Source organism: Schistocerca serialis, chromosome 4 (genome assembly GCF_023864345.2).
Source record: "Schistocerca serialis cubense isolate TAMUIC-IGC-003099 chromosome 4, iqSchSeri2.2, whole genome shotgun sequence".
NCBI classification, from domain to species: domain Eukaryota; kingdom Metazoa; phylum Arthropoda; class Insecta; order Orthoptera; family Acrididae; genus Schistocerca; species Schistocerca serialis.
In genome coordinates, this window is record NC_064641.1 from 549,108,623 (window position 1) to 549,124,123 (window position 15,501).

General features: G+C 43.9%; 1 protein-coding gene across 1 annotated transcript in view; it reads left to right on the forward strand.

The window, feature by feature from the left end:
- Positions 1-15,501, forward strand: part of LOC126474602 (aminopeptidase N-like) — a 179,752-nt gene that overhangs the window by 62,767 nt on the left and 101,484 nt on the right. Inside the window, exons 7-10 of the mRNA XM_050102078.1 lie at positions 643-775; positions 6,236-6,317; positions 13,476-13,656; positions 14,533-14,722. Of these exons, the coding sequence (XP_049958035.1) occupies positions 643-775; positions 6,236-6,317; positions 13,476-13,656; positions 14,533-14,722 (586 nt within the window). The remainder of the gene's footprint in view (positions 1-642; positions 776-6,235; positions 6,318-13,475; positions 13,657-14,532; positions 14,723-15,501) is intronic.

Consider the following 15,501-nt stretch of genomic DNA (forward strand, 5'->3'; position numbering starts at 1 on the left):
GCAAATTGTAAGCGCTCTTGTCCCAGTACCAGTACTGTCTGAGGGATCGAATGTAATTTTCATTTTATATTGTCACAGTGCTATCAAGGAAGCAATACAAAAGGAAAGAGTCGATTAACATAATAAAAAAAAAGTGGTTGAAATGGCTCTGAGCACTATGGGACTCAACTGCTGAGGTCATTAGTCCCCTAGAACTTAGAACTAGTTAAACCTAACTAACCTAAGGACATCACAAACATCCATGCCCGAGGCAGGATTCGAACCTGCGACCGTAGCGGTCTTGCGGTTCCAGACTGCAGCGCCTTTAACCGCACGGCCACTTCGTCCGCCGATTAACATAATACAAATACTTTAACTGCGTAGATAATATCCATTTTGCACGCCGCTGTAGCTGAGGGGTTCTAGGCGCTTCAGTCCGGAACCGCGCTACTGCTACGGTTGCAGGTTCGAATCCCGCCTCGGGCATGGATGTGTGTGATGTCCTTAGGTTAGTTAGGTTTAATTAGTTCTAAGTCTAGGGGATTGATGACCTCAGATGTTAAGTCCCCTAGTGCTTAGAGCCACTTGAACATTTGAATATCCATTTTACTCTACCTCTGGTTGTGCCACTGATAGCTGAAAGGCTCTCTTATTTATTACCAGGTGGAGCCCACGTGGCGAATTGACGAAGCGTTCGTGGTTTCAACCTTGCTTGGCCGAGGAATTGCCTACGATGAAGATCCTTCAGCACCACCCATCACCAGCGAGGATTCTGATATCAACATCTATTATAAAGGTATACGTCTTTATTAAGGTATTTGTTACCAGTCAACATCTATCTTACTACAATATTTATTGTTTAAGTTGGTAACAATATTATTCCTTTCAGTAGGTGTTCGTAATCTTGAAAGGGCGTCCTTGGAGCAATATGCACACTTCAGATTTTTGCGACACATTGATTCTTCTGTGCGACTTATAATTTCACTACTGTTGATGAAGGACAGTTGATCAGACTCAGATCAAATTTCTACACATTTACTTTAGCTCATTAGCTTTTGGTAACGGAACGAGCTTCACATTGACCAGTGAGACCAGGTAGGAAAATCACATGTATGATACGCAGTATCACTGTCCTGTGGCCATATCTACATCTACATCTACATTTATACTCCGCAAGCCACCCAACGGTGTGTGGCGGAGGGCACTTTACGTGCCACTGTCATTACCTCCCTTTCCTGTTCCAGTCGCGTATGGTTCGCGGGAAGAACGACTGTCTGAAAGCCTCCGTGCGCGCTCTAATCTCTCTAATTTTACATTCGTGATCTCCTCGGGAGGTATAAGTAGGGGGAAGCAATATATTCGATACCTCATCCAGAAACGCACCCTCTCGAAACCTGGCGAGCAAGCTACACCGCGATGCAGAGCGCCTCTCTTGCAGAGTCTGCCACTTGAGTTTATTAAACATCTCCGTAACGCTATCACGGTTACCAAATAACCCTGTGACGAAACGCGCCGCTCTTCTTTGGATCTTCTCTATCTCCTCCGTCAGACCGATCTGGTACGGATCCCACACTGATGAGCAATACTCAAGTATAGGTCGAACGAGTGTTTTGTAAGCCACCTCCTTTGTTGATGGACTACATTTTCTAAGCACTCTCCCAATGAATCTCAACCTGGTACCCGCCTTACCAACAATTAATTTTATATGATCATTCCTCTTCAAATCGTTCCGCACGCATACTCCCAGATATTTTACAGAAGTAACTGCTACTAGTGTTTGTTCCGCTATCATATAATCATACAATAAAGGATCCTTCTTTCTATGTATTCGCAATACATTACATTTGTCTATGTTAAGGGTCAGTTGCCACTCCCTGCACCAAGTGCCTATCCGCTGCAGATCTTCCTGCATTTCGCTACAATTTTCTAATGCTGCAACTTCTCTGTATACTACAGCATCATCCGCGAAAAGCCGCATGGAACTTCCGACACTATCTACTAGGTCATTTATATATATTGTGAAAAGCAATGGTCCCATAACACTCCCCTGTGGCACGCCAGAGGTTACTTTAACATCTGTAGACGTCTCTCCATTGATAACAACATGCTGTGTTCTGTTTGCTAAAAACTCTTCAATCCAGCCACACAGCTGGTCTGATATTCCGTAGGCTCTTACTTTGTTTATCAGGCGACAGTGCGGAACTGTATCGAACGCCTTCCGGAAGTCAAGAAAAATAGCATCTACCTGGGAGCCTGTATCTAATATTTTCTGGGTCTCATGAACAAATAAAGCGAGTTGGGTCTCACACGATCGCTGTTTCCGGAATCCATGTTGATTCCTACATAGTAGATTCTGGGTTTCCAAAAACGACATGATACTCGAGCAAAAAACATGTTCTAAAATTCTACAACAGATCGACGTCAGAGAAATAGGTCTATAGTTTTGCGCATCTGCTCGACGACCCTTCTTGAAGACTGGGACTATCTGTGCTCTTTTCCAATCATTTGGAACCCTCCGTTCCTCTAGAGACTTGCGGTACACGGCTGTTAGAAGGGGGGCAAGTTCTTTCGCGTACTTTGTGTAGAATCGAATTGGTATCCCGTCAGGTACAGTGGACTTTCCTCTATTGAGTGATTCCAGTTGCTTTTCTATTCCTTGGACACTTATTTCGATGTCAGCCATTTTTTCGTTTGTGCGAGGATTTAGAGAAGGAACTGCAGTGCGGTCTTCCTCTGTGAAACAGCTTTGGAAAAAGGTGTTTAGTATTTCAGCTTTACGCGTGTCATCCTCTGTTTCAATGCCATCATCATCCCGTAGTGTCTGGATATGCTGTTTCGAGCCACTTACTGATTTAACGTAAGACCAGAACTTCCTAGGATTTTCTGTCAGTAACAATCAGATATATTCTAGGATTCGAACACTGGAATGGCAACATACAACGCTATCAGTCTCCTGTTAACATCCAGGTCGCTCTTCCCAAATTCCTCCGCAATTTCAGAAAAGAAGAAGAGCCTGGGATATCAGTTCAAAGATGTGAAGGTTAGGAAGTCACAATAAAATCAAACACTTCAGTATGCTTGGAAACAATACGATTATCGCCCCTCAAATAAGCCAAGTGAAGTCCGTTTCTTGGGTTAGTGCTTCCTACAGCCGTCAACACGTGCATCTTGCACAGAACTGTTGATTAACAATAACTGCAGATTGATTTAAATCACTTTGAGAGCCGCATCTGCTGATCAGTTATTACAAAAAAGCTGGCGCCGCAAAATTATTTTCGCCTGTTTTAAATGCTGAACTAGAACTTCTGATAGAACTTAGTATCGAGGTTCCACTGGACTGTCTTCTTTCCTCGATGTAGGTCTGCGACAAGTTCAGAGTACTCTCAAAGTTTGTTCTTTTAGGCTTCTTAGCCAATCCGCGCTGTAGCTACGGAATGCTGGGCTTGTTCCTCGACCAGGGGCGTTCCCACTGATTCAGGCCGCGCTTCAGCTAATACCTCCGACAATACTTGCCGATCAAACATCGAAGGCTTTCATGACCGGATGTCTTATTTACTGGTGAGTCTTCCGGGCTGTATGACCGTTATCCGTTCCTGATGATTCATCCAGAGCTGCGCAGGACGTCTACAAAGGTACTCCTGGAGACAGTGACTCTAGCCGGCTGATGAGTCGGACGTGGAGAGTGGCTTAAATAATATGTAAAATGGACGTAGTCTAGTTTACACGTCATCAGCAAAGATATTGATTCTCAGAGATAAAATTGTTTTTTTATGTTTTTTTCCTTTTTTATTGGCTACTAGCATACAAAATTTTTAGCCATCACAAATAAATGTACTGACACCTACAACAAGGTAACATTTTTTCTTCGTCATACATACTATTTAGGGCATACTTTCATATGTTTTCAGATCAAAATTATTGTAATCCGATTACAAAACACAACTGACTGCTAAAAATTTACTTTGTTAATTAAGTTCCTTAGTTGAGTTCAATTAATTTTAGATTTTTATGTCTTCTTTCGCTAGAAACCGGGATATGGCATCGTATGTACTTCTGGTTGTGTCTCCGAGAATTGGGATCGTGCAAAGCGGCAGGCAGTGACCAAGTCTTAAGAGCTCATTTAAAAAGTTAACTCTGCCCTTCTCATAACGTCTACAGTGAAATAAGATGTGATTTACATCACCAATTGTTTCCTCTTCACATTGACAGTAGGGTGTCTTCGATAGGCCGATTCTATGTAAGTGGGCAGGGAAAGATCCATGGCTGGGACGCATTCTCACAATGGACGTTATAATTTTCCTTGAATGTTTGAAGTTCGCAAACGATGTCTGTCTTGGTATGAATGCCTGTATAGATAAAATTTAACTATTGATCCTCGCCTGTCAAGGATAAATCTTATCTCTCGATTTTGCAGCGCCACTGTCCATATACCACTAATTTTCGTGGCTTCTTCTTTTCTGTTAAAATTATCCCCATGCTTATATATTTCGATGCCTTCTCTATATATCCGTGGATAATAGTTTGTCACTGTAGATTAAAAAAAAATTTCAGAAAACTTCTTTTAATGTTTAGAGCAACAGTTCTCTGTGACAGGTAGAATGGCCACCAGACTGCGTTAGTGTTGTTTGTTTGCATCGTTGTTACCACGCCTGGTAGAGAATATAAGGGGTGAGAACAGTGTCAGAAGTTGAGTGATCACTGTGTAGGACACGGACGATTTCTTGAAGAGCATTCTCTTCTACAGCTGGTTCTTGTCTTTCCCTAGTCGCCAATGCCACATACTCGTATGAGGCAGCATTATCAGCACCTTACAATGTTTTGAAGGGACCTCACTGTGTGTCTCCATTTGGCCGGCTGGCCGAGTCGTGCAGTATTCAGATTTGCAGGACATTCGGATGTGAATGTGTGAGAACAAGAGGTAGGCATATTCGCGCGCAAGGCTCCGAGAACACATCTGACCACCACAAGGGAGAATTGGATTATTGCGCACCCAAGCACATCGTAAGCCCTTCATATCTGCTCCTTCCATACGAGAAAAAGTAATGGACTTCCTGCAGCATTCTGTGCCATCCCACACCAACGGCCGAAGACTAGCTGCAGTTGTACTAGGGAATTAGTGACATGCGTAGGCTGCAATTAACAGCACAACACAAACGCCTGTATTTGGAACGGTATAATGACCGGGAGGGATGGACTGTTGGTGAATGGCACTGCCTTATGTTGAGCGATGAATCCCTGTTCTGCACTACCCCATTTGACCACTGTCTGCGAGTATGGCGGCGACTTGGAGAGAAGTCACATTCTACCAATGTTTTGGAGAGGCACAGCGGTATTGCTCCTGGCATCATGGGGTAGGGAGCCATCGGGTGTGACTGCAGGTCATGGCTGATAGTGTTTGAGAGAACTCTGACAGCAGAAGGATACGTTACAGACGTCTTCCATCCTCATGTGTTACATCTCATGTGGCAGTATAGCGATGCCATTTGTCAACAGGATAAGGCTCGTCAAACACATGGCCTCTATGAACTGTCTTCGCCACTTTGAAGTACTCCCATAGATCGCCAGATCTGTCTCCAATAGAAAATGCGAGGGACCTGCTCGAACGTAAACTAGGTCCCAGTGCCCGTGTCTGGGATAAAAGTACCAGTTACAGCCGTTATGGACGAGCTTGCCTTAGGAGTGGATATAACGGCTTTACACCCTTCCCAACCAAATCACTGCATGCATCCACGCCAGAAGGCTGCAATGCCATACTGATAAGGGGACTCGTACTGACGAGTTGTATGCAAATGTGACTTGGTGTTGTAACCACTGAAAGAACATCACATACCCTCTCAACCTGTGAAGTTTAATTCCCATCTTCCTTTCCGGATGCTTAGTTTTTTTCTGTCGGGCAGTATACTGTCAACTTTGAAAGCAGCTGCCCCAGTGCATGAGCGTATATTAGCGGTTGTGTCTCCTGTGTCAGGTTTGTAGACGAGTAATGTGACGTAATTGAGGACACCTGCTGCACTGCTTTAGTGTATATTCGTAGTTATGAGACTCTGGAAATAAATAATTATGTCTGTAAGATATTTGTCCATCGATGCCAGTAAAAATTTAATCTCAAGTTAGTTAACGGATTCTCCATATTTCTTATAGTGGTCCTAAACATCGTTTATTTTGTTTGTTCCTCTTTCTTTATTTTCAAACCCTGTTTAAAATAGGAATGCAAGTTCTGAACAAACAAAAGTCTAACAACGTTTATTTCTGACAGGTGGCTCCATCATCAGGATGATGCAGCATATTATCGGCACTGATGCGTTCTACGACGGCCTTCATAATTATCTTTTACAGAAGTAAGTACTTAAAGCAATAGAACATTAGAATTTTCTTGTAAACAGAAGAAAATTTTCTTTATGTGACGGTTTTATAAGAAAGAGACATACGTAGTAACAGGTGGGCATTTAAATATTCGAAAAAGAACGGAACAGTAGACTATAATATTGATATGCTGGACAGATATGAGCAGGAAATAACTGCAAAGCTAAACAGGCAATCATCGTAGGTCGTACCACTCGCTCCTTCCGGCTCCTGGATTCCTTCCTTACCATCTGCACCCATCCTGTCTGCCTCTCCCCCACCCTCACTTACCTTGGCCTCACCATTGACCGTCACCTCACCTGGTTCCCTCATCTCCGCTCCATCCAATCCAAAGCCCACAACCGCCTCCAACTCCTCAAACTCCTCTCTGGCCAGACATGGGAGTTAAACCCCACACCTACAAATCCTTAACCCGTCCCATCCTCTGTTATGCCAGTCCCGCCTTGATATTGCCCCTCCCCTCCCCAAATTCTACAAGTCCCTCCAGATCCTTGAGTGCCATGCACTCCACCTCGCCTTTCATATATGCCTCCCATCCCCCATGCGGATTCTCTATGACCTGATTCCTTTCCCCCATCTGCTCCTATTCCTCAAACATATCTGCATACTCTACACCTCCCGCCGCCTTGATCCCTCTCATCCCCTGGTTGCTCCTATCCAACCCCTGCCCTCTGCCCCACCTTCACTGTTGTGTCCCCCCTACCCTCCATCCCTACACCCTTCATCTCCTTTCCCGAGGTGGCTTCCATCAATTCTTCCTCCTGAATGATACCCTCTCTCCCTTCATTTATACCTCCTATCAACTCTGATCCTCATCTTTCCTCTGTCCATACCCTGGGCTCCCTCCTCCACCGCTTCCATCCTGTTATCTCCCCACCTAACCTCTCTCTGCCTCCCTTCTCCCCCCCCCCCCCAAGTCCTTTTGCATTCCCCTCCCCTGCCTTTCCCCACTCCCTGTCGCGTCTGCCCAGCCCCCCCCCCCTCTTGTGGGTCCTCATCCTCCATTGGCTTCTTACCCCTCCCCCACACTTCGTTTTTTCCTCCTCTTCCCCCCTTTTCTTTCCCATCATACGTCCAGATTCCCCCCATCTGCCCTCGGCTGTAGTATGTCATATTTGTGCCAACTTTTTAGTGCAGTGTTCAAGTGAATGTTAGGTTATTTGGACAACATGGTTGTGGAGATGAGTGTTCAGTGTTGTGCGTCTTTCCAAAGTGTTGTGAACAAAAATCATGCTGTCGCTGGGTGTGAATTTTATATCTCTTGCGAACAGAAACCAGACTGTCACCGTGTTTTTTAATTGTCTGTCTATTATTTTTCTGCTTCCTGCGTATTTTATTAGCGTCATCAACCCTTTGTTTTATGTTTTAAGTTCCACTATTTTACATCATTTTACCATGTAAGTCACCGGTTTTATCGCCAGCTTTTATTATTTATTATCTTCATCTTTTTAAAACAAATTCTGTAGGCTGAAGAACGGCGTACTAAGCAGCTGCCAGTCCGCCCACTTCGGGGGGGAATCGAAACTCTATAAAGAAAAAAAAAAAAGCAAAGCTAAACAGAACTTTCTTACACAGGAATACTTAAAACAGAAAATCACTGCCAAATTGTCACAACTCTGTTTTGAACGTAGTCGCTGTCAATAACTGGCGCAGAACACTCACACAGCTAAAAGAAAAGTACAGCCACACTGCACGGAACAAGTTCATGAAAGTAACGGTTCACGTAAACACGTTATTCTTTAGAGCTTCCTTGTTTCAAACACTCAACAACTGCCGATCTTAACTCAGTCCGGAAACTGTAGGTAACTGTCTCTACAAGTTGATTTATCGAAGAAACAAAACAAATTTACCGAAATTTCAGTTTTACCATTTGTCTCTGGGCTAAGGTTACACAGAATAAAATTGAAACAAAAATCAAAAACAGACAACATGTACTTGCAGCTCGAATACGTAAACTGATATCATTTACGTTATTATCAGTTCGACTTTTTCTTTGTGGAAGTCCATCTTCGCTACTGAATGAAGGACTTTTAAATAATTGTTTTTCGTGTCTTATATTTTTTAAGCATTCTCAATAGCTTGTAATACATGAATCGAGTTATACGATAAATATGAGGAGCGTAATAGTGAAGCAGATTTTGACTTGTTGTTTATGGTATTTTTAAGTTGTAAGCACTTTTTATTGGATGTTTATCTTTTTTTAAGTATTGGTCACCGTACAACATGTTGTCGCTCAACTGATTGCGCTGCTCATTAGTTTCACATTGTGCAGTTTCCAGTGTCACTTACGTAAGCCTCTATTTTATGACTCTTTGGATATATAGTATACTGGGAAGGGGCGGGGCAAGATGGACTAATCGACTGGAGAATGGCGAGGGGAGCCGTTCTACAGTTAGTTCCTTTTGGTTCTCGCGTGTCCTTGCGGGCCTGCTTGTGTGTGCGTGTTACCTTCTTTCGTTGCTGGCTTATTAATTTGAGTATATCTGTGTCTGTGCTGAGTGGGGAAAGACTTTGTATGTATCTTGCTACCATTTATTGCCGCTTCTGCAAGAGGCAGCTTGAGCATGTTTCTATTCTAGTTTTTTGTACAACCTATCGATCTGTATGCTGTGGCACACACATAGATAGTGTCACTTGCCTAAAACTTTTACGCTCTTTATTTCGTGAACTGTCCAAGCTACCGAAAACAGGTTGCCTGCTTATGGTATTACGCCTAGTGGCATGTAATTTCGTTGCTTGTCTATTAGACTCAACTCTTGTATCAGCCGAGATGCAGAAACAAGTACAGTTTTTAAATGAATCGATATAATTTTAATTGCTTTCGACAGCTCTTAAAAAGACGGATACAGTGATATAATGATTGTTAATATTGGCGTTAAACTGTTTCGCAGAAATGTATGAGGAGAAAAGCTAAAATGAAAGGCAGAGCATTCGGCATCGACTCTTGTGTAAGCACTGCCAAGTGCGGCTCGCGCCAGGCTCTTTTTTGTCCTTGGAGCGTCTCGACTCTTTACTTGTTGCCCCAAAAACTGTTCACTAATGCTTGAGTATGGAAATATATTTATAATACTTTCCCGAGGTTTATTCTGATATGCTAGAAGTAAGCGTGTAGGTCCAGTTACGACATTCGTTGTTGTATCTTTGTCGTATGAAGTTGGGTCATGAGGACTTACGTTTAATCTTATCGGCGAAGGTCTGTCGTCTTACTGCACATATCGACAAACCCTGGCTTGAGGCCCCAGATGCCGGAGTTTAGATCGCAACAGCCGATTCCGGCGGCCTTGTTATTTTGTATCATTTTTCCGATACCACTGTTAAAAGCTTTAATGTCAACATTAATAACACTTATATCACTGTAACCGCTTTTTAACACATTTACAATGCTCGCCTTACTCTCTGGTATGAGCAGCCAACAAAATTAGCTCATCTCTGCGTACTATCGTATGCCGAAATCCTCGATTCGATATTTTCGATGGTTGCAAGTTTCAGGTTCTTCACACTAAGTGCTAGACATACACAGTCTGGTCAAAGGATTCTGGGCACCTCTTAGTGGGCATTAATATGGATTGTCTACCCTTCACCTCTGCGACGGGTTCAGTTCTGCTGGGGACACTTTAATGAGGTATCTGAATGTCTGTGGAGAAACGGCAGCCCATTTCTCCACAGGAGCCGAAACCATAGAAGTTAGTGATGCTGGAGGATGGGGCCTAGAGCGAAGTCGACACTGTAACTCATCCCAAGGCTGTTTTATTCGCTTCAGGTCGGGACTCTGGGCAGGGGCAGTCCATTTCAAGAATGTTACTGTTCGCAAACCACTGTCTCACAGATGTAGCTTTATGACAGAGTGCAGTGTCATGTTGATATCACAATTATCCAGAATGAGATTTTGACTCTGCAGTGGAGTGTGTCCTGATATGAAACTTCGTAACAAATTAAAACTGTGTGCCGGACCGTGACTCTAACTTAGAACCTTTGCCTTTCGCATTCAAGTGCTCTACCGTCTGAGCTACCGAAGCACAACTCACGCGACCCGTCCCCACAGCTGTATTTCTGCCAGAACCTCGTCTCCTTTCCGGGTGGGAAGGCGTGCCGGCCCCGGCACGAACCCGCCCCGCAGATTACTGCCGAGGTCCTGTATGCCGGCCAGTCTGTGGATGGTTTTTAAGGCGGTTTTCCATCTGGCTCTTCGAATGCGGGCTGGTTCCTCTTATTTCGCCTCAGTTACACTATGTCGGCGATTGTTGCGCAAACACATTTTCCACGTAGGCGTACACCATAATTAGTCTACCACGCAAACATTAGGGTTACACTCGTCTGGTGTGAAACGTTCCCGGGGGGTCCACTGGGGACCGAACCGCACAATAACCCTGGGTTCGGTGTGGGGTTGGCGGTGGGGTGAGCGGACTGCTGTAGCCTGTTGTAGGGTTGTGTACCACTGCAGGCTACGGTGGGGACGACGCCTCTCCGTCGTTTCTAGGTCCCCAGTTCCATACAATACAATACAATACCCCGTCTCCTACCTTCCAAACTTCACAGAAGCTCCCCTGCGAATCCTGCAGAACTAGCACTCCTCGAACAGAAGATATTGCGGAGACATGGCTTAGCCACAGCCTCGACGATGTTTCCAGAATAAGATTTTCACTCTGAGGCGGAGTGTGTGCTGACATGAAACTTCCTGGCAGATTAAAACTGTGGTAACGCACTTACCCGCGAAAGGCAAAGGTCCCGAGTTCGAGTTACGGTACGGCACATAGTTTTAATCTGCCAAGAAGTTTCTTATCATAAGTATCGTTTGCGAACAGTTCCTCTGTTGCACACAGTACACAGTGCTGTAAAATGTGTTCATTTTCTTCCGTATTTAGCGTCTTCTTAAGCGCTATACGGGGACCACACCGTATCCAGCATTCCGTAACACTATCTTCTATATGCGTTACTGTTGGCGCTACACTTGGCGGTAGGTAACGTGCTCCAGCTACTCGCCAAACCTAAACCATTCCATCGGAGTGCCGGAGGTACAGCGTGATTCATCACTGCAAATCACTCGTTTCTAGTTACCCACTGTCCAGTGGTGTCCCTCTTTACACCAACTTCAGCATCGCGTAGCACTGACTACAGAAATGAGTGCCTCATGAGGAACTGCTCGACCACTGTACCCCATTCTTTTTAACTCCCTACGCAGAGTCACTATGCCAGCTGGACCGCATGGTAGTGAGACGGGTGTTACGATTAATCAAGGAAAACCCCCAGTTGGGAAACGGGGCCAAAATTAGTTGGTTATTGTCGAGTTGCAATTTACAAATTTCTTTATTGATTACTTCAACCATTAAAAGTAATTTCTTTAGCACTTGACCAGGAACAGATCCAAAAAGCTAGTAGGCATGAGTGCCTTTTCAAAACAATTTACTTTACAGTTAACGGCCAAGCCATTTTACCTAAAACCGACTTTGATAAAATATTTGATAACAAATCAAAAATTTCCAAGTAATGAGATTAAAAACTTTACTTTACCGTTAATAGCCAAGCCATTTTACTTAAAATAGACTTTGATAAAGCATTTAATTACAAAATTAAAACTTTGCAAGTAATGAAATAAACTACTAATTTGCATACAATCTCGCTACCGAACATGTAGGGAGCCAACTTCTTTTAAACTTTGGCACAACAAGATATTAAATTACAAGGGCTCGCTAACAGGGAGCAGAACTAGCATTTTCAAAGGATGCCAAGTAGATTAAAACAATCAAAATAAAGATACAGTCATTCACCTTTTACAATAACTAACAATTTTAAAGCCACGTAATTTTAAAAACCCACCAATGAAAGGCAAACTTAACCTTTTTAAACAGTGGTAAAAAAAAACAATCAGAGTAAAATACAACCATTTAACATTTTACAATAACTAACAACTTTAATACCATGTCCTGCCACCAAAATGTCCTGGGATAGAAATAATTAACCGACCGGGTGTAAGGGCGGCCACGTTTGTCTCCCGAAGGATGCTCAGGCTAGAAGCGAACTAACAGACTCACAAGGCCTCACATTCAGCAATCACATCGACCACACGAGAGACCAGGGGATGAGGAGGAATCAAATCAGGAACCATACTCCCTGTCCAAAAATAAACTTCCTCCCAGGCAGTACTAATAAGAAGCCAAAAGATCACTGTCTATAATTACACCGGCGACAGGGACAGGAAATCCGAACGCAGGAGGCCACAAGGCAGAAAAAATGTAATCTAAAACAATAATCACTGCCCAAAACTACACTTCCTATCGGGCAGTACTAATAAGAAGCGGAAAAGATCACTGTCTATAAATACACCAGCGACAGGGACAGGAAACCCGAACGCAGGAGGCCACAAGGCAGAAAAGACGCTGGTTGCACAAACCAAAATTCTTCAATTAATATCTAAACCTATAACCAGCTTAACTTGCAGTTTATCAGAGAAACAGCAGGTGAACTCCGATGCAAAGGTTCCTCACACCCGACCTTGTACACGTTTCCAGCGTACCGAACTGGGCACAGTCACGCAGCCACGCGCTCTGTCACCGGAGCCCCCGTCTTCTCTGCACCCACGATATATGTTGAGAGCCGACAAACGGCTCAGGTAGTACTTTGGAACTCACGAGTGATTCCTTTCGCCGATTTCCCACGATTTTTTACAACCATCCTCATCAATAGTCGACGGCCCACCAGTACATGAGATCTGTCTGGTGCTGGTTTCTTCGTGTTTCCATTTACAGACACATCACCAACAGTCGACTTGTGCAGCTTTAGAAGGTTGAAATGTCCCTGATTGTACTATTCCTCAGGTAACATCCTGTGTTTAGTCCACGTTCGAAGCCACTGGGCTGTCCTAACCGACCCATTTTGCTGTTACTGCTTCTACACTGGCATCATAGACATAAACTCTGGCGACATCTAGCGGACAACTCCGCATTACACAGAAGTGTCCTGATACTTTTGATGGGATAGCGTATATTAAGCTTCCAAAATAAGTGGTGCTCAGTACGTCTGGTTACTATTTGAGACTCTTTCTTTTCCAGGCACGAATATGGACCTTACATGAACTAAATTGAGAGTTGTTAACTTATAGTTGTTACATGATGGATGAACGTCACTACTGCTCACAGCCAGTTCAGCAACGCCACGGATGACATCCTGTTCGCGGCGATGGACGCGGTGGCGTCCTCGTCGGATCTGCCTTCCGACGCGACTGTGTCGTCGGTGATGCTGCCGTGGGCGCGGCAGGCCGGCTTCCCCATCATCACCGTCACCAGGAACTACTCGGACGGCTCCGCTGTCGTTACGCAGGTGGGCATTGCTTGCAAGTTGCATACGTTTCCACAATGACGTACTGAGAATGACCTTTCCTTGGGCGCACCATATGCACGTGCCACAGCTTTTAATTACAGCAAACTACATTCATCATACTAAACTTAATTATAAGCGGAAGGAACAGTCAGAAGGCAATAATATTTGGCAAGCAGGTCACAACAAAAAAAGACTACAGTTAGACGATCTCGGAGTAATTTTTACTGAGTTACATAGATAAACACAATATACATCACTGGTGTATAGTAGCAGTACTGTCGAAATCAATCTTCCAGACCAATCGACATATAAGACATTCTGGATGCAGCAATCACAGTTTTCTTGTTTCATTAAACGTTTCGAGGATTTTGCTCCTCCAAGTATCTCATCCTGTGTTTCCTAGTAAATACAAATAAATTTTTAATATAACAAGTTTTTAAATCGGACTAAGAAGAATAAAATAAATAAAATAATTTCTCCTAGCCTCATACAAATTCCCACCCCATACAGATAGTCCCGAAAATTCGTGCTTGTGAATTCTTAGTAGCTGTGACAATACTTGTAAGACTTATATCGAAAAACGTCCCACGTTTGCCACAGCTATTAAAAATCGACATCTAAAATTTTTCAAGATTATCTTATGGGGTCGGGTTTCTGTGTAAGGCTGGGAGAAATTATTTTATCGTTTTTAGTCCGATTTAACAAAGTCTTACATAAAAAATTTATTTTTATCTAAATAATTATTTGATATCTGATCGCACTACGTCTGCGGTATTTTTTTTTTTTTTAAGCGGTACCGGTCCAAAAGTTCATCAATGTGTCACGTTTCTGCTGTGGGGTTTTAGTGTAACTGACGGTACCTCGTAACATCCACAGAACCGTTGGCTGGTGCCTGCTGATCCCAGTGACGAGACGACGTGGACGGTGCCGGTGACGTACACGTCCAAGTCGGAGGCCGCCTTCTCCACCAGCACGAGGCTGTGGCTGACCGACACGTCAGCGCGGCTGGACAACGTCGCCGACGCCGCAACAGACGACTGGGTCATCTTCAACCTCAACGTCGTTGGTAAGTGCCCAGAAGCGTCCCAGTCACTGTCATAATAAAAGAATCGGCCCGAAGGACGGAAAAACATTGGAGACTACCACCGCACACTATGCACAACGAAAAATTGTGCAAATGAAATAAAGGACCACTACATTAGCTTCGATACTAGTCCTATGAGTAAACCGTACTACTTCTGAGCTGCAATACGTGAAAAATCTTGTCTGAAACGTTCATTTTCCATTTAATTAAGCACCAATGGGCTTCATGAATTTCGGAAGCAGTTTAGTGCAATTCTGAGCGAGAGTGTAGTGCGGTTGTGAGGAATGAAACGTCCGTTGCGCTAAAACAGACTACTGCAAATAGTTAAAGAAAATTTACTAGAAAAATCTTGAAATACACCTTTGTATTACTGCTCTATACAAATCAGATTTAAACATTTGCTATATCTCTTAACATGCTAACAAACTCCCTCTGCTTAAAAATTCAGCCGTCTGAGATTCCAGCTAGCTCGATGGAGTATCCAGAAGATCTTGGCTTGGTTCAAATGGCTCTGAGCACTATGGGACTTAACAGCTGTGGTCATCAGTCCCCTAGAACTTAGAACTACTTAAACCTAACTAACCTAAGGACATCACACACATCCATGCCCGAGGTAGGATTCGAACCTGCGACCGTAGCAGTCGCACGGTTCCGGACTGCGCGCCTAGAACCGCGAGACCACCGCGGCCGGCCCAGAAGATCTCTTCGGAATCAGTGTTGGGAGCCAAGCCTCTGATACGTGTTTGTAACGAGTTACCTAC